The 25,341-nt window shown below is 40.0% G+C and overlaps 1 protein-coding gene across 2 annotated transcripts in view; it reads right to left on the reverse strand.

Annotated features, from left to right (window-relative positions):
* ZFHX4 (zinc finger homeobox 4) overlaps positions 1-25,341 on the reverse strand; it is a 229,455-nt gene that overhangs the window by 168,095 nt on the left and 36,019 nt on the right. For both annotated transcript variants that reach the window (XR_012220983.1, XM_073550622.1), the window contains exons 2-3: positions 25,192-25,341; positions 23,543-24,045 (exon numbers count right to left, since the gene is read on the reverse strand). The exon at positions 25,192-25,341 is cut by the window's right edge and continues 2,459 nt beyond it. Coding sequence is in view for 1 of the 2 variants with exons in the window: in XM_073550622.1 (XP_073406723.1) it covers positions 23,543-24,045; positions 25,192-25,341 (653 nt within the window). In the remaining variant the exon portion in view is untranslated. The remainder of the gene's footprint in view (positions 1-23,542; positions 24,046-25,191) is intronic.

Below are 25,341 nucleotides of genomic sequence, written 5' to 3' on the forward strand. Positions count from 1 at the left end.
TGCCCCCTTGTCCCCGTCACAGGTCTAAGAGTAAAAAGATCATTAGAAAGGTCTTGGTATTGCCCCCGCATATATTTATACATTGTAATAAGATCACCCCTAAGCCTTCGATTTTCCAAACTAAATAACCCCAAGTGTAATAACCTGTCTTGGTATTGCAGACCCCCTAGTTCCCTAATAACCTTGGTCGCTCTTCTCTGCACCCGCTCTAGTTCAGCTATGTCTTTCTTATATACCGGAGACCAGAACTGTACACAGTATTCTAAGTGTGGTCGCACTAGTGACTTATATAGAGGTAAAATTATGTTCTCCTCATGAGCATCTATGCCTCTTTTAATGCATCCCATTATTTTATTTGCCTTTGCAGCAGCTGCCTGACACTTGCCACTAAATGTGAGTTTGTCGTCCACCCATACACCCAGGTCTTTTTCAGTGACAGTTTTGCCCAGTGTTTTACAATTAAGCACAAAATTATACATCTTATTCGTTCTACCCAAGTGCATGACCTTACATTTATCCCCATTAAAGCTCATTTGCCATTTATCAGCCCAAGCTTCTAGTTTACATAAATCATCCTGTAATATAAAATTGTCCTCCCCTGTATTGATTACCCTGCAGAGTTTAGTGTCATCTGCAAATATTGAAATTCTACTCTCTATGCCCCGTACAAGGTCATTAATAAATATGTTAAAAAGAAGCAGGCCCAAAACTGACCCCTGTGGTACCCCACTGCTAAACTAATCTAATCTGAGCTATTTTCTTCCCAACCAGGCTTCTTTGGGCCAGGTGATCACGTTATACAGGCTCAGGATACTATAAAAGGACGGTCCATATACTGGGAGGCACAACCCTGATGAAGAGAGCAGCTGTCTCTTGAAACGCATCGGTTTTGTGTCACTTGCGAGCCACTGTCCTTCCCCTAGTGTGCCATCACGCTAACCCCGCCCCCACCACACACCGATCTCCTCAGCGTTGCTCACGGCCGGAGCGCGCGAAGCAGCGGCGGCTTTCACTGCTCCACGGATCAGCAGTTTCAGCTGTAACCCCCATGCTAAGCACACGAGCCTGCTTCACCGATCACTGGCATGTCAAAGTAAGTGCCTCACACTCCAGCACCTTGATAGCGGGCACAAGCTGTCACTGATGTTTATCTACTTTGCAGGATCTGTGCCTCCATGTGTATCTACACAGGACTAGGCTTTTTAAACATACTGAGGGCATTTAGTATCCAGCAAGGTTAGCACCTGGTCCCCATTTTAAACTTACCTATTGACCGTCCTCTGTGGTATATATATTTTTTATTATCTATTAATTTTTATTATTTGATTTTCAATCAGTATCTTACTATCCATATGCTAATCAGGATACATCATTCCATTAACAACATCTAAGCAACGGTTTATTCACAGTATGCTGCTCATTTGGTTCTGATACATCAGTGTAAGTTCAGTTGAGCTGATTGCTTCTTTAACCCATTAAGAGGTGTACCTGTCATTAAACTCTTACTTATTTCTAACAGCAGTTCTAAAAAGGCAAAGCCAAAGTGGATAGCCTCAGGACACTGCTATATACCTATTACCACGTGATTTTTCCATTTATCTACAAGTGAGTAATTTGTTATTTTTGCTTTATAATTCCCAGTATAGCGCATATTGGTCCTTCCCTCTCTGTTCACGTGGATTAGCGCCAGTGTGATATTCTATTATTCAATTATTAAAAAGTATTACTACTAATATGTTTAGAAATTGAGTTGTCCGTTATGGTTTGTGGCATGTGACCATTTTTGCTCTGATAATTTTGTACTTGAGGTGGTTTACCAAGAAAATGCCATATTTGGTATCATGGTCAAGAAACACATATTTTTTTCAAAGATATGCATGTTCCTCAACTTTCAGTAGGAGGAAAAGTTTCTTACCCACCCATATTGTGTTCTACGGTCACCAGAACATTCCATTATATTTCTGCCTGTAAACATGTTTTGTACCAGTAAAAAACAAATTGCTTTATGAGGAACCACAAGAGCAGTCACACGAATGCAAAATGTGGACTGCCGAAATATTTATTGAAAAATTGTACGCTTTAGGGGTAGGTTTAATTATAAGAAATTACTAACTCCATACTCACTAGGATATTCTATAAATTCCATCATTTCAAAGATTTGTTAAATGGTTCAAAGAAATACAGTCAACAGAATATTTTGAGATTTGTTGGTGCTGGACCACCAAAAAAAGGTTTACGAGAAAAGCTAAAATTAAGGTGTTACGCCGATAAAATAAATTCTCTGTGCATACAGCTCTTTGATAGCATTGATCCATAGGAAAAAAAAAACTAAAGGAAGTGCTGATATGAAAGCAAACACAAATCGCTTTAAAAACTGTAGGTACAATTGGGCTTTATATTCTTAGCTGCTCGGATAATAAAAGGAGTAACCTGTAATAAAAAATGTCTAAATTCTTATTTCTATATGCCACATGCCTATTCCAACAAAACATGTATTCATGCTAGCAAGAAAATAAGTGGTTTACTAAAAAAAGAAAGTGTAAAAACATTAATATTATTTTATGCTGTCCTCAAACAAACCACCTAACACACATTGCTGAAAAAAATGCATCTATTAACGTATTTCTGCATTGAATATATTAAGTTTCAACATTTTTGACTGCAGTCTTCTATGACTTTTATGACTTTTATATACATTTATTTTAATGGAAGCAAAATATAGTAAAAAAGAATTTGAAAAAAATTTCAGGATGGGTTATTTTGAATTAAAAAATATTAATTATTGTTATTTTATTTGGGATTCGTTTTTAACCTTTACATTTGATGCGTTTCATATATAAACTAGATAGGCTGTATTAAGTCTGTAATAATATATGAAATCCAATTACTAGGGAAAAATACGTCAACCACAAAAAAAATGTATTAATAATACCAGTTCAAACGGAATTCTTATAATTGAATTGTGCTTAAATCTAAAGCGAAATATATATTAGCCGGCTCATAATAGAACATCTTAAATTATAGATCAGCTGTGATTCGCAATCCTTTTGTCGTGCATCATTCTTTTGTTCAGTTGGTTAAAATCCCAAGAGGGCAGAAAAAAGGCAGCATCTCCTGTTGGTCTTTGTTCCCAGCAGGGAGAAGGCCCCTTTTGGTGGTCGCGAGGTTAACGCCCTACCCCTCTTTTCATACCTGTCATTTTAAATTGTCTTCACAGCCCATGCACACAGACTAACAGCCAGACCTGGTCAGCGTGCCTGACCCCAGGGCAGGAAGAAGATCACATCTGGTTATTAATATTAGGCCTTTATGACATGAGATCTTCCAGGCATTCAAGAAGTAGGCTAGCAATTATGTACAGTAGTCTGCCTCATATTGTAATCAATGGCGGTACAGGCGAGGCGGCTGCTGATATTTATCTGCCAATCTGAATTTTCTATTTCACCTGCAGACATTCGCACTGCTCGGATATTGACGTATTCACGACATATCTTTTAAGGAACGCTATCTTTAATGGTATGTTGGTAATGGATTTTAGACATGCATTAGTCCGGCGATTGTGCGGTGGATTCATATTACTCTACACTAAAATGCACTAAAAATAAGATCTTAATGCAAATAGGGATATTTTACTGCATCTTTTCACCGTGCTTAACCATTGTGGGGATTGCTGTTTTTTAGATATGACAAAAAAAAAATCATATCTACTTTTACAATGCAGATTCCATCACACTTAACAGAAAAAAAAAAAGCACAGACACACTGACAGACCAGATTGTAAATGTATGGGGCCAATGATGCATCATGTGAGGATTCTGTACAGTGCCATAGTTTTCATTTTGACCTTAAAAAATGACCTAATGTTTAGATCAGGTTTTTGTGTTACTGTTTCAAAACAAATAGTAAATTAATGACAAAATTAGGAATATTGCAATTTTCACACTGGCCCCTGGGAATTTTTCTAGACTCGCGTGTCCTCTTTATTCAGGAGGAGTTTTCAGCAGGCTCCTTATCAACAGAGGCAGGATTACAATGACAGGCTGATAACACAGGATCTATCAATCACAATAGGTGATGCCACAGCTTATGTTGTTCCCCCGCCCTTTATAATGACCATTGCACATGCTGATTTTTGTCAGTGTTTGGTAAGCGTGTCAGATTTTCATCAGTGCTTGGTCAGCGTGTCACATTTTCGGCAGTGCTTGGTCAGCGTGTCACATTTTCGTCAGTGTTTGGTCAGTGTGTCACATTTTCGTCAGTGTTTAGTCAGTGTGTCACATTTTCGTCAGTGTTTGGTCAGCAAGTCACATTTTCATCAGTGCTTGGTCAGCAAGTCACATTTTCGTCAGTGCTTGGTCAGCGTGTCACATTTTCATCAGTGCTTGGTCAGCGTGTCACATTTTCATCAGTGCTTGGTCAGCGTGTCAGATTTGCATCAGTAATTTTTCAGATGCAAAAAAAAAAAAAATTGCTTCACCTGCCCACTGCAATATTGATCACAAACAGCACACAGATGGCGATGTGTGCCATCAGATTCATACATAGTATATGAATATGCAATTTTGTTGTGTGACACGTCTCCATGATTTTTCTGAGGAGACACGGTTTGAAAAGAATCACGGATGTCTGAATGAGTCCTTAGATGTCCAAATAATATTACACTGAATGACAGAGTGAAAGCTGGTCTGCAAACAAGCTATTGAATCGGGTCTCATTTACGAAAAACAATTGTCCATATATAGGTTGGATCTCGCATTAAGTTTATTTATTGATTCATATATTGAATCTATCATATTCTTGGAGACATTTACACCAATCCAAAATCTACACAATGGGCCTCACTTATAAAAACTGCCTGAAAGGAAAAATGTCTGCTGCTCCTGGCGACCAATAACAGCCCAGATTTCATATCTGTAAAGAGCTGTGATAGAGTGTAAGCTGCTCTGTGATTGGTTGCAATGGTTTGGTACACAGTATTCCTTTCCATCAATGTTCCCCAATAATTTCAAGATGGTTGTAGTATTAAAAACAACACTAACTTCCTGTGAAAAAAATTAAGGCATCTTGCACAAGGAGCCTCATATTATGGACCTATAGCCATTCAAAGAGCTGCCATAATGTGTCACAGAACTCATAAGCAATACCATTAAAGGGATCAAAAATATGATTATGACAATTTTTTTTACTTACGGTTGTCTATGATTTTTTGAGGAAGAGCAAACACAAAGTCATGGATAGGGAAAGTATGGGGTCAGTACAACATGAATAAGCAGGACTGCACGAGGTCTACATTGATGGCCATTCAGCACATGCAGACAACCATATTTGTCTGAATGCGTTCCGACAAAGCACCAGATCGCACTCAGACCAATGTTTTTCTAAGGGGCCATGTAAATATCCAATTTTTTCTCTGGACCAAGTCTGTCCAAAGAAAAAATAAAGAAAAAAATTTGCAGTATACATGGTTTGCAGCTATAAATCAAATTGCACTCGACCATGAGTCAATTGGTTCATCAAAAAAATAAGAAAATCAAATTTACATGTTCTGACTGATTTAAAAGATGGAGACATTTTTTGGTCCATCTACTCCACATGTGGGAAAAATCGGATTACACTCTGATCAGAGTGATCAGTGTGATTAGCATAATCGGTCCGATTTTCTCAGACGAGAGAAAATATGGCCCTGTGTCCCTAAAATGACGAAAGAAAAAAAAAAATTAAAATCCTTCTCTTTAGTGACAAACTTGCAATTTTCATGCATGCCTACCAAAAACATCTTAAGTTTCTAGTATGTGACGTCTCTTTGCTTTACAAAGCATGTAATTGCTGCTTCTATCCTAGCTTCCTAGTTGTTCTGTACCCACAGGCGCATCCAAAGCATCTGGTTGTGAATAATTTCTGCACCCAGGATTTATTTAAGAAAGCCACAATTGAACCAGCTTGTTGAGTTCAAGTTCAGTTGTCTACAGCCTTTTGTTTGTTTGAAAACTAATTTCCATGTAAAGTAAAACCAGATGTAGGACAGGGGAACTTTTCTCCCAATTTAGTGCTCTCTGTTGCACTTATTCATTTCAAGCAGAGCACCCAGCATTCATTTTTAAGAGGAGGATAGAAACATTACGAGGTGCTAATGATACTTATTGCATGTGATCGAAGACTACAGGAACTACTGAAGAGCCAGGTATCAGTATGCATCTCTTACAACGCACTTCCACGCTGGAGTTCACACTCGTAAGCCAGCGTCAGGGTCGCAAAATCCCTATCCGCAGGCTGATCACCCAAGAAACTAAGTCACAACCCCACATATTGTTGTCCTCAGAGTGAATGTCACTACCACGGAAAGGAAAAGGAATATTAATAATTTGGGACTTGGTCAAATTGCACGAATTCCTAATATGGACATTAAAAAGGGGGGGTTATCCTACCTTGTACAATTATGGCATATCCACAGGAATGCCACAAATCTATTTTAGATGTAGATTCCTCCAATGGGACCCACATCTATCTCAAGAACAGCAGGGCCCTGACATTCGGTGCTGTCACTAGAGACGTGGCTGAAATTCCTATTCATTTATTTTAGAAATCAGACTATTTCCCCACTGTCAGCAGTGCACAGTGGGGCCCCAATATATATATGCAAGTCCCATTGGTGAGATCTGCATCTACCCCACAATTATGTCAAATCCTTTGGGTATACTATAAATGTACGAGATGGAAAAACAGCCCTTTAACCTTTTTTGGATGTTTAATCCCATTCTGACATTGGGTGTAATAGTACGCCGATGTCCGACTCCCTCTCTTTGATGTGGGCTCCGGCAATCTAATCATTGCCTCTATGTAACAGAGCCGATCGGGTTGTGGCAGCTCCTAGTCTCCCATGGAGGCTATTGAAGCATGCCAAAAGTTAAAGAAAAATGTTTTTAAAATAAAAAAAAATATATATATAAAAGTTCAAATCACCCCCCTTTCGACCCATTCAAAATAAAACAATAAAAATAAAATCAAATATACACATATTTGGTATCGGCACGTTCAGTATCGCCCGATCCATCAATAAAAAAAAAAGGATTAACCTGATCGGTAAATGGCGTAGCGAGAAAAAAAGTTAAAACGTCAGAATTACAATTCTTTGGTTGCTGCGACGTTGCATTAAAATGCAATAACAGGCAATCAAAAGATCGTATCTCCATCAAAATGGTATCATTAAAAACGTCATCCCGGCATGCAAAAAAAATGCCCTCACCCAACCCAAGATCATGAAAAATGGTGACACTACGGGTATCGGAAAATGGTGCAATTTTTTTTTCTAACAAATTTTGGAATTTTTTTTCACCACTTAGATAAAAACAGAACCTAGACATGTTTGGTGTCTATGAACTCATAATGACCTGGAGAATCATAATGGCAGGTCAGTTTTAGCATTTAGTGAATCTAGTAAAAAAAGAAACAAAAAAAACAAGCATGGGATTGCACTTTTTTTTTACAATTTCACCGCACTTGGAATTTTTTCCCGTTTTCTACTACACGACATGGTAAAACCAATAGTGTTGTTCAATATTGACGGAAAAATAAAAAAGTTATGGCTCTGGGAATAAGGGAGCGAAAAACAAATGCAAAACAGAAAAAAGGTCCGGGGTTTAAGGGGTTAAGGGGAACCTGTTAATAGATTTAATTGAATTTAAATAACCTCCATTTTGATACTCTGCTAGGTAATACTTTGATGAATATGCCACCTCCACAATCGTTTGTTTCAAGTATTATTAAACTGATCATTAAAAGTCATTTGGGCGGTGCCAGTGTGGTGAAGAGTCTTGCAGTCCTAGTTATTACTACTTGCATCCCGCTCAGCACATCAATCAGTGATGTAACAGGTTGAACAAGACAACATTCTGTGCTGAATGAGTTTGTTAGGCCTTTATCACACCAGCACCACCCGGATGTCTCTTAGTAAGAAATTTATATATAGCACACTCTCTATTATACATAGAAATGAGCGGATCACTTTGTGCGACCCAGGTCTGTAGTTCAGGTCAGTAATCTCTGGCTGTAGACAGGACCTGCAAAAATTGTCATAATCTTCCGGATCCATGACTTTGCTTATGATTAGTTGCACTGGCAGATGTTATCTGTGCAGCATGCAATACAACTTTGATAAATGCATTTTTAAAAACATATTACCCATCAGCATGCCATTATGGTAGTGGTTTAATCATCTAAGGTCTAGTGGCATGTTCCTCTAAATAGTTTGAAGATCTAGCCGGGGATCATAAGAAGAGACTAGTCTGGCGCCGCTCCTGGTCAGTTTTTACCAGCGCCGATCCAGGAGATTGACAGATCTCTCCTTTCGTGCACACATGAGACCTGTCAATCAATCATGCAGCCAGGCCCTGATCAATGTTGACCATGGTTTGAGAAGTGTGTATCAGCTCATAAGTTCTCGTTAAGATTTTATGGTGATTAATATACTTTACATAGCATTCAACGGTATGTGTATTGTATTTACTGACCGGCAAAAAAATTCAAATTATTGCAAATATTCACTTTATGTTCAATGATCTAACGTTTGTGAACAATGTTGAAAAACACACCGGCTTGATAGTGGTAGAAAATCCATCCATGACCATCTGGGATAGTGCAGATTATAGATAGGAAATACTAATTTATTTGAGTAAAATATACTGCAGCTCTTTCTTCTCCTTTCACGCCGCTATAAGGAGAATGCCTGGTAATACCCATCAACCTCTGACAGGGATTGATGATATGCAAACTCACAGCAGTGAAGCAGGAATGATTTCCATGTCATCAGCATCCTGTGATGGCTGAACATGCTGTGCATCATTCTACATTGTGCATCTTATCTGTCCAATTGGGGTTATGTCTGTGGACATAATTGACGGGTTTGCTATTTATGGATGCTTGTAACACCAAGGTTCTCCTAACAACCAGCAATTTACAGCCATGCTCTGTTATCAAGTGTACATTTTATGGAGTTACTGCTTAATCGTGGAAACAAATAATTGGGAACCAATGCATATGGAGTGCCTGCAGCCCAGGTCTTCACTGCCAGTGATTGTTAAGCCTCGGTGAAAAGTCCATAATGACCAGACTGAAGCTAGAAGGCTGATTACAATGTGTTCAGTATTCGCTATATTTAATGATGGGACTTTCTTTGCTTGATGCTTTATTTCTTTATTCAGTCATATGGAGTAGCACAGAGTAATAGATAAATCTAGTTGGATAGAGAGAGAGAAGGGAGAGTGCTACCCAATGACCTCTGCAGATCAATGCCAGGCGGAAAGAGGAGCAAGTTGTGACATAATTCAAGGGATGGAAAGTAAATGTTGATTGAATACTCTGACTGTAGTTCAGTGACCCCGCAAGGTTGCCAAGCTGTAGTTACCTACAACTCCTTGTGGGCAGAACAAAAAACAGTGCTAGGTTATGGATGGCATCATTAGGATTTCAATACTATGTGGATAAAAAGTAACCATCAGTTCACAAAGCTTTTGACATGTCATACTGGAATGTCAAAAACATTGAATGGTGGTGATCTTTTTGCTGAGACCACCACTGATTTCTAAAGCAGAGGGGCAGAAGTGGTACGTTGCTCTCCTCATTAGCCAAAGACAGGTTTACTGATGTCTATAAGACCAACTTTAGCTAAAAAGGAGAGCGAAGGTGCTGTATTGTATGAATTCAGGTACTGAGTCCCCCCCATGATGGCAGAAGTAATAAACCAAAGCTGTGGTGCTTCGACTTTGTTTGGCGTTCCTTGTAAGCTAAAGAAGAGCTCATAGACTTTCGAGAACAAACAGTGAGCTGTGTCCATCTGCTTCTTCCTTTTTAGAAATCTTCAGAGGTGTTACCACTCAAGCAGCCACTGACCAATACTTCTGACAGGTCACTATGACAAGTTAAAGTTTTAGCCAGTGACTCTTACGGTTAAAAAAGCTTTGCTCTTGCAGAGGCGGTTATACCATTGGTGTAACATGTGCAGCCGCACAGGAGCCCAAAAAGGTAGACTGGCCAATGTCCACCTTCCATGCAGGAGGAATTGTGCATTGTGATTAGCTATTGGACTGTGCAAAGTGATCTCGCACAGGGGCCCTTTTCTGTGTGTGTTCACCAGTAGGCTCTAACCTAATTAGGCTACTTTCACACTAGCGTCGTGTGACGTATGTCGCAATGCGCCGTTTTGGAGAAAAAATGCATCCTGCAAAGTTGCCCGCAGGATGCGTTTTTTCTCCATAGACTTGCATTAGCGACGCATTGCGACGTATGGCCACACGTCGCATCCATCGTGCAACGGATGCGTCATGTTTTGGCGGCCGTGACGCACAAAAAAAGTTACATGTACCGTTTTTTTTTGCTTCATGTCCGCCATTTTGACCACGCATGTGTGGCCGAAACTCCGCCCCCTCCTCCCTGGACATTACAATGGGGCAGTGGATGCGTTGAAAAACTGCATCCGCTGCCCCCGTTGTGCAAATCTTTCACAACGTGCATCGGTACGTCGGCCCGACGCATTGCGACGGGCCCGTACCGACGCAAGTATGAAAGTAGCCTTAGACTGAATGGAAAGATGAAGGCAGCACTCCATATTCTTAATGGAGAAAAAAGTGGAAGATTTATTCAGACCCACATGTCTGGGCAACATTTTGGCTCATACTGAGCCTTTCTCAAGCAGTGGGTGTTACAAAGTCGTGTATATTTATAGGTACAATTAGCAATCATTAATCATTGCCAATCATTTAACAAACATCAAAAATTTGATACAATAAAGTGCATATTATCCCATTCCTTTTACTTTATGTTAACTTCCAAATAACATACATCATATGCATAAGTGTTTCAGTGCTAAAGTGCTTCGTGCATTACTTTGGGTAAATTTAATTTTATCAATTGCTCATTTACATAATCTAATTGCCACCTATCCCACCCAGCACTTAACGTGTTAAACCTCATCTCGCAATATTTCATACCTTACCCCCCCGGGAACATATATCACCGCATGGAGGTCACCATTCAAGCTGTTTTCAGTGTTCTCTTTAATCCACTGCGCATGCTCAGGCGGGTCATCACTATGTCATAAGGAGCTGGCCAATCAGATGGTGTGCGTGGCATACCCTGTTTGCGCAAGCGCACCACCGCTCTACAGTCACTTCAACGCCATCTTAGATGAGACTCGGAAAAAATGCAAATTGTATCTGGGAGAAAATACTTTCAAACACATAGCGCAACTCAAGCACATACTTATAAACTCTTATTTCTCATGCAAAATGCGCTTCAGATTCCTTTATTTCTAAGGTCCACAATTCATTTCACATAACTTTTTATAACCTTTTACATATGTGTGGCCTCTAATTCAAAAGCACAATAAAACACAGAGGGAAGGTACCCATAGGACTTTAAGGTATTTTATTCTACCTTGATGACCTTTGGTTGCTGTCAGGGCCCCTCTTGTAATGTGCATTGTTTTTGCCCAGTCATGTGTCTCAGATGAGGAAAAAATAAAATTTTTGTTTATCTCTGAGAACATTATTTTTTTTTCATCTAAACAAATTATTTGAAAGCCATTAGGCAAAACATACCGCGAGTCGTCAGCTTCACAGACTTAGTACAATTTCCGCTCTCACAATGATTTTTATGCAAATCAGCCCTGCACAATCTGCTGACCTCTTTTACCATCATACTGGGACAATGACAGGTCAATAATTGCATCCATACATATCTGGAATATATTTTTTTTATTTTAAATGATAATGTTGGTATAATCAGCCTGGAATATGCTGCATTCATTTTAAAGTAATCAACCTATCACCGTAGGCAGTGCACAGAAAATTAAAGATGAGAGTGATGATCTTTTGGCTTCTTTATAATATTTATCATGTTAAGGCTTTAAAATGATCTGAATTCACAATAACTGTAAGAGAAAAATAGTACGATTCTCAGTTTTTCACAAAACTATGGCAGTTTGGTTCAGTCATATCATGTGGGGGAAGGTTGTGTTTCGTCTGGGTGTTGTGGCCATATTAAGGACCATAAAGTATGCACATATGGGTTATGTGAAACTGGCCTAAAGCAGGCCATGTACATGAGATAGTTTAATGCTTTACCTAAAGTTGGATGTGCGTGAAAACATAGAAACATTAATTCCCCATCCCCATCTGTGATCAAAGAATAAATATTAATATCGGACATGCCCGATACATTTTCTCTCCAATATACCAGTTGTCGGAAAGCTGTTAGGAGTCCACCAAACACAATGTAGGTCCACCTAACCAAGACCCAGCCAACTTTGCAGGTACCATTCTAATACCCTAATCATTTGGTGATGATTATTAGAATTTTTTTTTACCATTTAACAGAGTCTTCTTGGGAAAAAAAACTGCTAGGATATGTTAGCCCTCATTTTCATGGCCGTTAGACCAATAGATGGCAATATTTCAGCTTATGACAAACTCTACCTTTATATCTATAGGACAATCCCAGATAAAGCCACCTGCCCATCTCACAGTAGGCGGATTAAATTCGGATTAAAAAAAAAAATAGGTAATCAAAATTTGGAAGTAGTGAAATCTTTATTTTGCCATTACTTATACTAATCCAAATGCATATGTACCAAGATAGCAGAAGCATAGGGGCTAATAACAGACCATCTGAAGAACAGATGCTGCCTGGAATTTAAATTTCTTGCATCAAATACAAGCCAGTAAGCTGACCATGAAAATTGCTGGCCTTAAGTGACCCAAGATTACACCATCAATCAATCTGCTCAAACATCCCTAGCTTGTATTGCACTGTTTGCTCTATTGCCTAATGTGTGTGATAATATTTCTTCTGTGTGAACATCCCTAACTAATTGGGGACTGAGAACAATAATGATATAGCATACGTAATATATATTTCATGATGATTTTTCCTTAATTGACTTAAAGCTTTTACTTGCAGAATGTGATCCATTACATTTCATTCCATAGAGTTTAAAGGAAATAGAACAGCACATACATTTGAATTACCCTTTTTAATAAATGCTTTTTGTGGGCTGGACTCACAAGTAAAGTCTCATTGGTGAAAAAAATAAGACCCAAAAGGAGTTGAAATCACCCATCTATCAGGGCATCGAAGCGGAATAAGGTTCTCTGCATACCACAACCGAGCCCTATGTTTGCACATATGGCAGGTAAAGCTTTTGGGGTATTTGTCAAATGTATCCACAGAACCCCATTTACTGGTGAATTAGTTTATTCAATGAGCGATGTGCTGCTGTCATTTAATTAGTAATATAAAATTCAAGGTAGACCACATCGCTAAGTATTATGGATCTCTATTAAAGAAGATTTGACTATTTTTTTTTTGCACAAATAATGCAACTGGCCAGTAATATAGTGACATTTGTTTCTTCCCAGCTTAGTTATATTCACACACTTTGAACCTTTCATTATTGGCAGCTGTGTTATGTGATCACCAGTCTTAAAACCAGTCCAGTGCATCTTCTGTGTAGACAGCTCAGTCTGTCCTGTGTAGCAAAATTTCTATGAAATACAACATGACATGATAACCTACCAAATCATTCCTGTTATCTCTTAGACCTTTTCCCACAAGCACCACCTTCTTTGATTATCCATACTTAAGAGAGAGCTTATAATCACTTTCTGCCTTATTTAGGACACCAAGAATGAAATGATATAGCACGAGTCCATGTAATGAATAACTGCAGTTATAACCCTCCACCACTAACACTGCTTGTCTTCATCTGTAACTATAATGTGAGTAGTACTCAGCGCACACTATGAGATGCAGCTTCAGCCTTTTCCTTCTGTCTTCTGCTTGTAAGATTTGATAGGGAGAACCCTATCACCAGCAGGAGGCAGGTAACATGCTAAAGCTGCATTTCATGTAGTACACATACTACAATGTGTCAGCACACAGTAGTTCTTTCTTTATGCTCTAAGATTTTGATAGGGAGAACCCCATCACCAGCAGGAGGCAGGTAACATGCTAAAGCTGAATTTCATGTAGTACACAGACTACAATGTGTCAGCACACAGTAGTTCTTTCTATATGCTCTATCACTGTCTCCATTAGATAGGATTCAAATCAAGTAAAGTAAGAATCTAACACTTGGCAAAGCCAGAGGCATTGTGAGAAATGTAGTCTACATTAGGGGACTGCATCTGAGCAAAGAATCAACATGGCAGGCAACCAACAAATAACACATCACCTAAAACTGGTATACACAAGAAATACACAAAATCCAACACATTTTTCTATAATAAAAGTGGTTGCTGTACTATGTAACAAAATTTGGGTGCTTTCTTAAAGCTATAACACCCAGATCTCCCATCGTTCAACGAGCCCAATTTTAGATTACCATAACACTGTACATTCTTATTCTGAGTCTGTCATAAAAATAGAATGTCAGAGCTACGGGGCAGACTGACATGTGAATGATGGATAACTATAACTCCCGGCATGCCATCAAACCCTTCTTATATGAATGTATAGCAGTATTCATGTAACTATAACTCGCAAATGTTTTTCATTTACTATTGAAAAGTATTGAATTTTCAAAAAAATTTGGGGTAGGAACACGGTACAATGTCAGCATTGCTGTGTCACATATCAGCTCTAGTTATTAACCCAGTGAACACGATGTTACAGTACGTTTAAGAGCCTATTTTCCTTTAAGATGCTACAAGATCTAGCACACATGTCTTGCATCACATTCAAGAAGGATGTTATTAAGAAAAAGGTAGTCCAATAGGCCAGCACTGCTGCACATACATTAAAATAAATGAGTTGCAAAGTACATTCCTAAGGAAAGCTCTGTGAATAGTAATGCTAATGCTCTAGCACGGCATTTGTTTGCTCTTTCAATCATCATCGCTCACAGACACTGGGTATTCAGGTATTGATGTCCATATGGAAACAACATCAGCTCTGGGCTTCTGGGTTCCATGCCAGAAAAATTTATCCACATGCCTTCTACCTCTGAACATAAAAGCAAAAGGTGTTGTTCTGGTCTAATACAGAAATAATTTTTACTAGCATACGTCTAATGTTAAAACTGCCCCAATACTGCCAAAGGCATTAAAACGCCATCTGTGAAACAGATTTTTTATTAAAAAGATCAGTTTAATGTTAAGCATCTGGGCAGATGATGCTTTTCTGCTGACCTTTCACCTTCCACCTACTTTAACCCATTATGATCCCTGCACTTAATTGTTCTGTCTGTTTTGGATTATCCACTCGCTTTTAAGCCGGCGATACTAGTAAAGAAATGCAGCACAAAAAAGTAAAAGTTGAAAGGGAAAATGCTTTGCTTCACTTGTTAGTTATCAAATCTATTAAGCATAGAGGAAAAAAGCAAAACAAAGAAACATAAAACAGCATAATTTCATACATCATGCAGTTGCAATACGTAGCCAACAGATCAATGTTCTGTAAGTTATACCAGGTAAGATTCTAACCATGCGGTATATTTAGATTGTGAGCCCCATCAGGGACAGTGATGATAATGTGTGTGCAAACTGCTGCGGAATATGTTAGCGCTATATAAAAATAAAGATTATTATTATTATTATTATTATTATCACACTGGACTGGGGATAGCTGTGCATTGCTGTACATGGGTGTACTACTCACTGGGAATGAATACAGCAAACAAGGGTTCATTATGATATGTAGTGGCTGTGCACCTCCTAACGCTAACCTGCGCCTTTTGGGCAATTAAAATGGTAATGCCTGCAGTGGCACCTAGAAATGGTTCATATGGTGCAGATTCACAGTTAGGCCGGGGTCAGACTTGCGAGAAACTCGGATGAGTCTCAAACGTCAATACCCGGCACTGCCGCCGGCACTCGGATCGGAGCGTTCAGCTGCATACTCTCCGCCGGGTATTGACGTGTGAGACTCGTCCACGTTTCTCGCAAGTCTTACCCCGACCTTAAAGTGAATCTGTCAACAGGTATGTGTTGCCTCTTCTGAGATCAGCATGATGTACAGAAAGAGACCCTGATTCCAGTGATGTGTCACTTCTGCTTAACAGGAGCAGCCGTTGTGACACAGACTTTTTAGATGTGGTAGAACTCAGAAAGCTGCCCCACGCCCACACCACAACTTTCTATGTACATTGTCTATGGACAGTGAGCTGCTAATCAGTGCTGAGGAATCGGGATGTGGTTGGACTAGAATACATCAGTCTGGCAATGATAATCTCCTGCTGATAAAACATTAATTGTATAGAAAAAAAACAGCACACAGTCTAATAAGTGACACATTAATTACTGAAATCAGTATCTCAGCTCCTACCTCATGCAGTCCTCAGATTTCATAGCAAAAGCTTGCTGACAGATTACATTTAAAAGCATACCTCCAGTTTCACAAGAAAATGATAATTATGAAGGACTCTGCAATAAAGCCATTTTTCTAAATCATTATATTAGCGTTTGTTTTGCTGATAACCTGCAGCACGGAAGGTCCGAAGTTTGCTGCCAGGCTACAGTCTACTGTGCTGGAGCATGTGTCGTCAAATGTTACAGGGCTCGCTGTAGCTTGTAGCTTAGAGTAACAAGCAGGACGATGCATGGTATAGTGTTGACCGCAACACAGACTTCGGGCAGTCCTTACTGCGGGTTTTCGGAAAAAGTTAGTAGAATTATACAGAAACATTATTTTACTTCAAAGTCTTGCACTATAATCTTTTTTCTTGTGAAACTGGATATATGCTTTAAAGATCACCTATCATATTTTTGGCAAGTCAGTTTTAGTAAATGCTAGCATTCTCCAGAGTGTTACAATTCTGGACCTATACCCTAGGTACACACCAAAGGGTGTGTCCCTAGACAAAGGGGGTGTCCCTAGACTGTCCAAACTGTCCAATCAGAACTGACTTTGCATGAACTAGTTGTGGGTGTGTACTTGCACACTATTATACTGTCCAATCAGATCTGACTTTATGTGTGCCAGTTAGGGGTGTGTAATTGCACACTGCTATTGTCCAATTACATCTGACTCTATATGGCCCAATTAGAGGTGTGTCTGTAAATACCTGCACACTACGTTACTATCAAATCAGATCTGACTCTGTATGGACCTGTTGGGGTGGAGGATGTACTTGCACACTATGATACTATCCAATCAGATCTGACTCTGTATGGACCAGTTGGGGGTGGAGGATGTACCTGCACACTGATACTGTCCAATCAGATCTGACTTTGTATGAACCTGTTGGTGGTGGAGGATGTACCTGCACACTATGATACTGTCCAATCAGATCTGACTCTGTATGGACCAGTTGGGGGTGGAGGTTGTACCTGCACACTGACACTGTCCAATCAGATCTGACTTTGTATGGACCTGTTGGTGGTGGAGGAGGATGTACCTGCACACTATGATACTGTCCAATCAGATCTGATTCTGTATGGACAAGCTGGGGGTGCATCTCAACACACGATGGCACTTCGATCAGTTTTGGCTATATAGGGCCACACCCATTTGACAAAGCAGAACAGGAACTCCTTGTTGCATTGTGTTCCTAAATTTTATTTAAAAAAGAAAAACAATGCGATCCAGAATTTTTATATAATGGAGGATACAAGTATTTTTCAACACATAAGAAATGAGTGGAACTATGTCCATAGTAGCCATATGCAGTGGAAGCAATGATGCTGGGTAGATAACAAGGAGAAATGTCGTGCTATGGCAACTGGCCCAATAGAGGAGAGCCTGAAGCTGATGAGTGTGTGCAGAACAAGGTTCTTTTAGAATAAAATTCCAACACAATGGAGATGACCTGGAAGAGGGATGGCCTTGAGGGTCACAATAGAGAAAAGCCTGGCAATGATCTTGGGGAACTTTGAGCAGTACAGCCCAATTCAAAATGTTTCTATTTTGCCTTGGTTCTTCTAGTTACTCCCCATGCACACACTCACATTATATTATGGTCCCATAGACGCACTGTGTATGGCTTTATGGTGCGCAAGATTAAATCAATCAACAATAAAGCCAAAATTACGCCATCAAATAAACTCTTGCATGAAGAGAAATAATTATTTTACGCAGAGGTATAGTATGGGTCCATAAGTTTACATGGCTGCTATATTGCAGATCCATGCTATCGTGATGTAGATTAGGCTTAATTTTCAGTTGAATTGGATATGACATTTATTAGAAGAACGATCACTAAACTGTTTAACAGCCTTTGCCTGTTACAGGGTTAATTTTTTTTTTCAAGATGTGCAGGAGTTAAAATATTTCCTGGAATGCAGTATGCATGGATAATACATTTAAGTTTGTTTCTAATAAAAACAGCAATTTTATTGAGCTGCAAAATTACATTCCTGCTGCAGTTTTAATTGGACACATTTTTTTTGGCATAAAATTCACAAGCCAGCCATCCAAACAGAAAATAAGGAGTTACTATTTCACATAAAATGTTTGTATTTGCCAAGTTTTTTTTTCTCCATTCACCTCCAAATAGGTTCACAAACATTTGACATCTTGATCGAGTGGCTCTGTGTGTCCAAATGTGCATGTTGTACTACAACCCTCACCAGTATGTAGCTGGATTAGGATGAGGGTTACGGTTTGGGATACGTCTAATACAAATGTTAATGGATCCTCTTATAAACTAAAGGAAATGACAGGCCACAGCTCGGGGTTTTCAGGTTCCCTTCACAGCTGTGTTTTATGACTTTATGTCCTTTATATAAGCCCCCTGCTCTAGGTGTATACATACTGATACAGCCAGCGCATAGTGTAGTAGTCTATGCTGGAGATCTTTTTGCTTCATGTGACGGTGATATACTGTAATCTGGCAACAAGAAACTGTTAAAGAGCAGCTCAGCTTGTGCATGATGAACTATTACTTATTTGGCTGTTTAATCAAAGATGACATTTAGGTAAAGGGTATAAGTTAAAATAACTTAAATATTTTTTTAACTCCCCCACACATCTCCTCAGATTACAGTCTGGTAAGCAGAGGAAACTACATTAGCTGGGTAAAGTACAGTGTAACCCATTGTCTGCTGGAGCATATTGCTTAAAGCACCATGATCACATTTGGATTAGCTTATTAAAAAAGCACTTAAAGTGAACCTGTCAGCAGGATTTTGCTAAGTAAACTACAGGCATTGTCATGTTGCCACTGTTAAACTGATTAAAGTGATACAAGAGGTGAAGAAATCCATCTTGTGGTTCTTGTGTAATCAGTGTTAGAAGTTTTAAATTAATGATATGCCCATGCTCCGGTGTGGGACAGTGGGCAGGTCTTTCCTTGGTTTCTCTGGCCTAGAGCAGGAAGATAAGACTCTGCCTACAGTCCCGCCATGGAGCACAGGCATCTCATTAACTGAAAACATATAACACGGATTACACAAGAACTACAAGAAGGATTTCTATACACCAGGTATCTTTTCAATCAGTATAACAGTGGAAACATGACAATGTCTGTAGTTTACTTAGCAAAATCCTGCGGACAGGTTTGCTTTAACCTGTCTGTAAGTAGCATTGTAGGGAAGGTGACCTGACAGACGGACGGACTTGTCAGTATGGAGAAAGGAAGGTTTGCACAGTTTAGACAGGTGTCAGTTATTACAGGGGGAAACAACTAGGAAAGTGTAATGGACGTGCAGTACCTTGGGTTGACCATTAGAGGGCAGGGAGGAGTGTGAGCATAGGACTTGACATCAGCTTAGGGCTTAAGAAACCATTGGTCATGGGGGGCGGAGTTAGAGGGAACCGGGAAAGATCTAAATTTGACATGAGGGTTCCAGAAAGTTCCAGTCCCCAGGGGGAGCTCAAGTGACAGGAAGACTATGACAGTTTGTGCACTGTGAGAGAACCAAACCAGGGGGACTGAGGAGAGTGAAAGTCAGGTGGGTGGTCCTGACACAAAGGTACCGCAGTATAGACGAGGCACAGAGGTAAAGCATGCCGTATTGAGAGAGACGACTGATCAGCAAAAGTACTGTTGGTTTACGGGCCTAAGGCGGCCACAGTGACGGATCTGACAGGAGCGTCGAAGAATGAAGAGGGGACGGTGTGTACATGTACGTCCCCGGTGTAAAGTACGGTGTACGTGAAGCGGCCCTGGATATGGATGGCCGTGAAGGAGATATTGTGGTGTACTGTGAGGGCAGTCAGTCGGGCGGTGAGAGAATAACCTTGGACCTGTTGAACCCGAAACCTGCCTCATCTTGTGTCTATACGTTGCTGTGCGGTACCCAGAGGGACCAACCCAACGCCCGGCCCACCGACCCTACAGTGTAAAGGCCCTGTCACACACAGCGAGATCGCTGATTTTGTGACGCCACATTGATCTCACCAGCGACATCGCTGTGTGTGACATGGATCAGCAACGGCCCCCTGCCGGGTATCGCTGATCGCGCTCGAACGTCCTGGGCTGTTTTTTAATCGTTGGTCTCCCGCATCGCTGCGTGTGGCAGCGAGAGACCAGCGATCAGTGATACTGGGAGCTGGTTTCCAATGTAAACAGCGGGTATCTAACAGCCGTGCGGCTCTTAGTTACCCGCTGTTTACATTGGAAACCAACTTGCTCGCTGGTCCTGATCGCTGATGAGTCTGTCTATGTGACAGCTCACCAGCGATCAGCTAACTATGTCCCAGCGATCCCATCCACGTCGGATCGTGGGTGGGATCGCTGGGCCATTGATACGCGTTTTGGGGCCCTAAGTGTGTCAATATAATCACTGATCACAGTCTTCCTCAGTTTCCAGCACCACCCAACTCCTCTTTTGGATCAAGTGACTTCTATTGCAATTTGTTAAATCACACTGCGCTCTGTGTGACCTGTAAGTGGATTTTATGATGCAATACTATGACCCCAAAGAGGAGCAGAGCAGCGCATCTGGAAACCGGGGAAGACAATGATCAGTGAGTATTTTAATGCATTTATAATAGATACATAAGCATTCTCACAGGTCTAGCTAATAGTTTAAAGTAGTTGTACACTACTCAGACAACCCCTTCTGAACCAGTACCCAAGCAAAATAACACCTATATTCACCTCTGGTGCCAGTACTGTTCCACAAGTGTCGGCACTGTCCAGTGAACACGTGACATAATGTCGTCAGTGCGGCAAATCAGTGGCTGCTTCACAATTCCCTCCTGCTGCTATTTCACTTCCTCAGAATGAATGCGATTTGTCCAAAGGTGGTGGGCGAGAAGTGACTGCTAATTGTCACAGAGATGACACTTATGTCGGGCAATCACTGAAAGAGCAAGTGCCGACACCATTGAAATGGCACCAGCATTGAAGGTGAGTATAAGTGGTAATATTTTACTGACAGGAAACAGTGTTTAGATGGAGTTGTCAGTGTAGTGGACAACCTCTTTAATGGAAGCACTTCTGTAACTTATACTGAGCCACCCAATGATGCTACTTGTGACCTGGACAAACATTGGATTTGCCCTGCCATGCTTTCTAATGCAAGGGCAGGAAATTGAAGATAACAGGTGGCAATACAAGTTCTCCATGCCCCTATAGAGGCTCATACTGTAACCCAGTATACTATAGCATGTGATAGTGGCATGCATGCATCATTTGCTGAAATTTTTGCTACAATTTTTCATATAGCCAAGAACTGTGTGTACTGTCCCTTATTTTAGGGCAGACTGAAAATGGCCATATTGTCAGCTGAACTTGTCAAATTCAGCAGGATTGGCTGACCATCTAATATGTTTGGGACATGGACTTTATTCCAAAATAATATATCAATGGAAAGAATAATCGAGCAGTTGGATTTGAATGTACTCAATTTTTTGCTTCCAGGGACGAAAAGCCGCTGACAGAAGGGTCCAACATTAGCATACTTCTCTCAGTATAAAGAACATATTCACAGCTGAGCATACATGTGCATAGGGAGGGAGGATAGAAATCTGTCAGCCAAACAGACTGGTGTGAACACACATCTGTGTTTCATGGTCCAAGTATGGACTTTGATGTATGGACTAGCTGTGGGTCTCCTGACCAGAACTTGAATGCCTACATATGTATCTGTCAAGCTCTTTCAGGAGACTCATGGCCAGTCCATACATCGGGGTCCAAACTGGGACCAAGAAATAGTAATGTATGTAAGCGGTCTTACACTGACTGATACAACTCCTGCAGCACTTCATTCATGAGAATGTGATGCTTGTTCATATCCAGACAGGTGGGATTTTCTGATTACATGGCATCATTGATTTCTGCCATTGGGGTTGGATACTCCTCTTTAGTAAAATGCCTCAAAACATAAGAAAATTATTAATATCTATCTATCTAATTCCATTCCTTTATCTGAATACTATGACACCCATAAATTTTTTTATATGTGCACGTGAAAATTTGCAGCAGACAAGGCCATAACTATTGATTCCCATCTAATGCACTTGCCTTTGCACATCTCTAGATTGTTTTTTAATTGAACACTTGAATCTCAAACATTCATGTGATAGCAGTGTGGCTTCAATCCACTGAGTGCGACAATGTATTAACCCATATAATTGGAATTACAAGGTAAGCAGACTTCTTATGCTTATTCTTGCTTTGGTCCAAGCAGAATCTGTCTCATGGTGTCATAGCATGGTCTACCAGCCTCGGATGTGCACGATGAATGCTATTGATTATTGATTGCACACGGGAGGTGCACTTGCCAGTGAACAGTCCAGCGTTAAGCAGCCATCAGCAGCAAAACTGACAGCAAATCATTTTAGCAGTCGAGAGTTACTTAGCAGAGATGGGTGGGCTTACTCTACCTTAGGCAAACTCTGACAAGTACAACTGGAGATTTCCTATTGTCATCACATACATTTTGTATGCCTATCATTCTTGTAAGCTAAAATCCTGATTCATTATAAAAAAAAACCCTTACTCTTACTATACTATATACAGTATCTGCATAACAAATATATACATCAAAGTAAGAATTGCAATAGTATGGAAATACATAGCAAAAATGCAAATAATGTAATCATGACACGGTGTTCTAGTAATACCCATGTAAACCAAGCAAAGGAAAAGATAGTGTTTACTTCTAGACAATAAAACAGAGATGGATGATTGAAAGAGGAAAAAAGGACAGGAAGGAAGGTAAAATGTGGGATGTAGAGATAAAGTGAAGATGAGAATGCGAGACAAAAAAGAAAGTGAAGAAAGAAGGAAGGAAGCAAGAAATGAAGCAACAAAAAAAGCAAGAGAAGAATAAAGAAAGTGTGGAATGAAAAAAAGGAGGAAAGAAAAAGAGAAAGAAAGAATAGATGGAAATAGAAGAAGAAAGTGGTCTAGAAGTAACGAAAGAAGGAAGGAGAGAGATAGAAAGAAAAAAGAAACAAAAGAAAGAAAAAAAAGAAAGAAATACAAAGGAAACAGAAAGCAAAAGAAATAAAAAGTGAAAGAAAGGAGAGGAAACGTTAGAAAGAAAAAAAAAAGGAAGAAAGGATGGGAAAAAAATGAAACTCCTTGTTTTCTTTTTGAAGAAAGTTTTGATACGATTAATTTTCATTTTCAACAGTTGAGGAAAGCCACGTGTTGTCTTACCTTGTACAGCCGCACGGCCGCCTCATGCCTGTGATTGGTGGTGTGTAAGCGTAATTTATCCACGCTGTTAGTGTAGTAATCACAAGCATTGCACTTCAGATGCACCGAATTGCCAATAGCGATGCACTTCAGTCTCCACTCATTGCTTTTGCCCCCTTCTTTGATATGAGCCACCAGTTGATACTTTTGCATATGTTTATCAGTTTTGCAGTGGAGCTGGAAGTTGGCTTTCAGCTGAGTGTTGTAGTTACACAGCTTGCACTGGTAGATGTCTCCAATTACAGCTCTCCATTCCTCTTCAGGGAGAGAGCGTTCATTGCTCACATGCACATTCAGGGCCTCCAGGCTGTCAGAGGTGAATTTGTTGCAAACAGCACACTGGTAAAGCTTCAACGTTGGGTCACTGATGTAAGGTGACAGCTCTCCTGTAGTAAGGAGGGACAGGTCATCACCCATTAGCTGACCACTGGTAAGTCGGATTTCAGGCGGCAGCTCATTATTTACTACGGAGAAAGGGAGAAAAAAATGAAAAGAGGAACTTAGAGACCAGAAAGCAAAGAATATGCACAATGGAATCCGTAAAATAAAGCCTCAACCAGGAGTTTGCCTTCTCTGGAGCTTAAACTATAAAAAGCTGTAATAGGATTGAATCAGGATCAATTACAATCATCCCTTTCAACTTTTAAATTCCCTCATCAGATAGCTTTAATTACTCCTACTGGGCATGATGTCATTCTGGAATTTGTATTTTCAAAGCCGGAAAAGGTGATCAATAAAATAACAAAACAGGAATGCTTTGCCACATCCCCTAGATTAATTTACAGAGAACTAATTGTAGTTCCACTAAATAATTGACAGAGAATTATAAACAGCCTATTGCGCACTCACTAAAAACAAATGTAGTCTTTATAGGTGCATCCGTCAGGTTGCAATATATGAGGCATATGGCTCATACTGTCCAACGCAAGAAAAGCAACAACACTAATAACCGTCTTTAAAATAATATAAAATGGGGGACAATTAGGCTTGAAACAAAAGCAATACTCAACTCACGCGTTGGTATAAGACGGTTAGTCAGGTTGCCTGAGTATCTGCAGCTGTTACACAACCTCCACTTTCAGTAAGCTGTGCCAGTCGGTAGTTCAACAAGAGCCACATGTTGTCTAAATCTTCCCTACTGCATAATATTGAAGTTAAAATGCTACAAAATCTCTCAGCCCTCCATCTGTGTCCAATGTGGGGCAGCGATAGTCCCCTTTACTACTACAATTAGCTAGCTATGTCCTACCTTATTCTGCTAAAAGTGGCATACCAATCATTTTATGATTACAGACTATAGACTGCTAACCATAAACATTGTGTAAGAATTGGGTATAAAGTTCTAAAGTTTACACTCAATTTTAGGAAATATTTTGAATAAAAAGATATAATGCATTACACGTGATGAGGCCACCTTCACATGACAGCATTATGGTCAGATTTAAGCCAAATCCGAAAGTGTGTGCCAAACTTGAAAGTGGCGGAAATCTTGCCATCATGTTCTTTGTGTACTAGTCTTGGTTTTTGCTTACAAATACTGACACAGAATATTGCCATGTGAAAACAGCTTTGGGATGGCATGTAAGGATGAAGCGATATGAAGTACTGACCAAGTCCTGGAGCCAATGCTGCAGCTGTGGCAGGGTCGAGCTGGAATGGGTTTATCATCATCTGAGGGTCGGCTGGGCTTTCCAGTTTCATCCCAGTCAGGCCTATATTTTGGGCTAGGTAGTACTGATAAAGCTCTGCCTCAGCTGGTG

The sequence above is a fragment of the Dendrobates tinctorius genome, unplaced genomic scaffold (assembly GCF_039654945.1).
Source record: "Dendrobates tinctorius isolate UK_male_01 unplaced genomic scaffold, ASM3965494v1 ptg000165l, whole genome shotgun sequence".
NCBI lineage: Eukaryota > Metazoa > Chordata > Amphibia > Anura > Dendrobatidae > Dendrobates > Dendrobates tinctorius.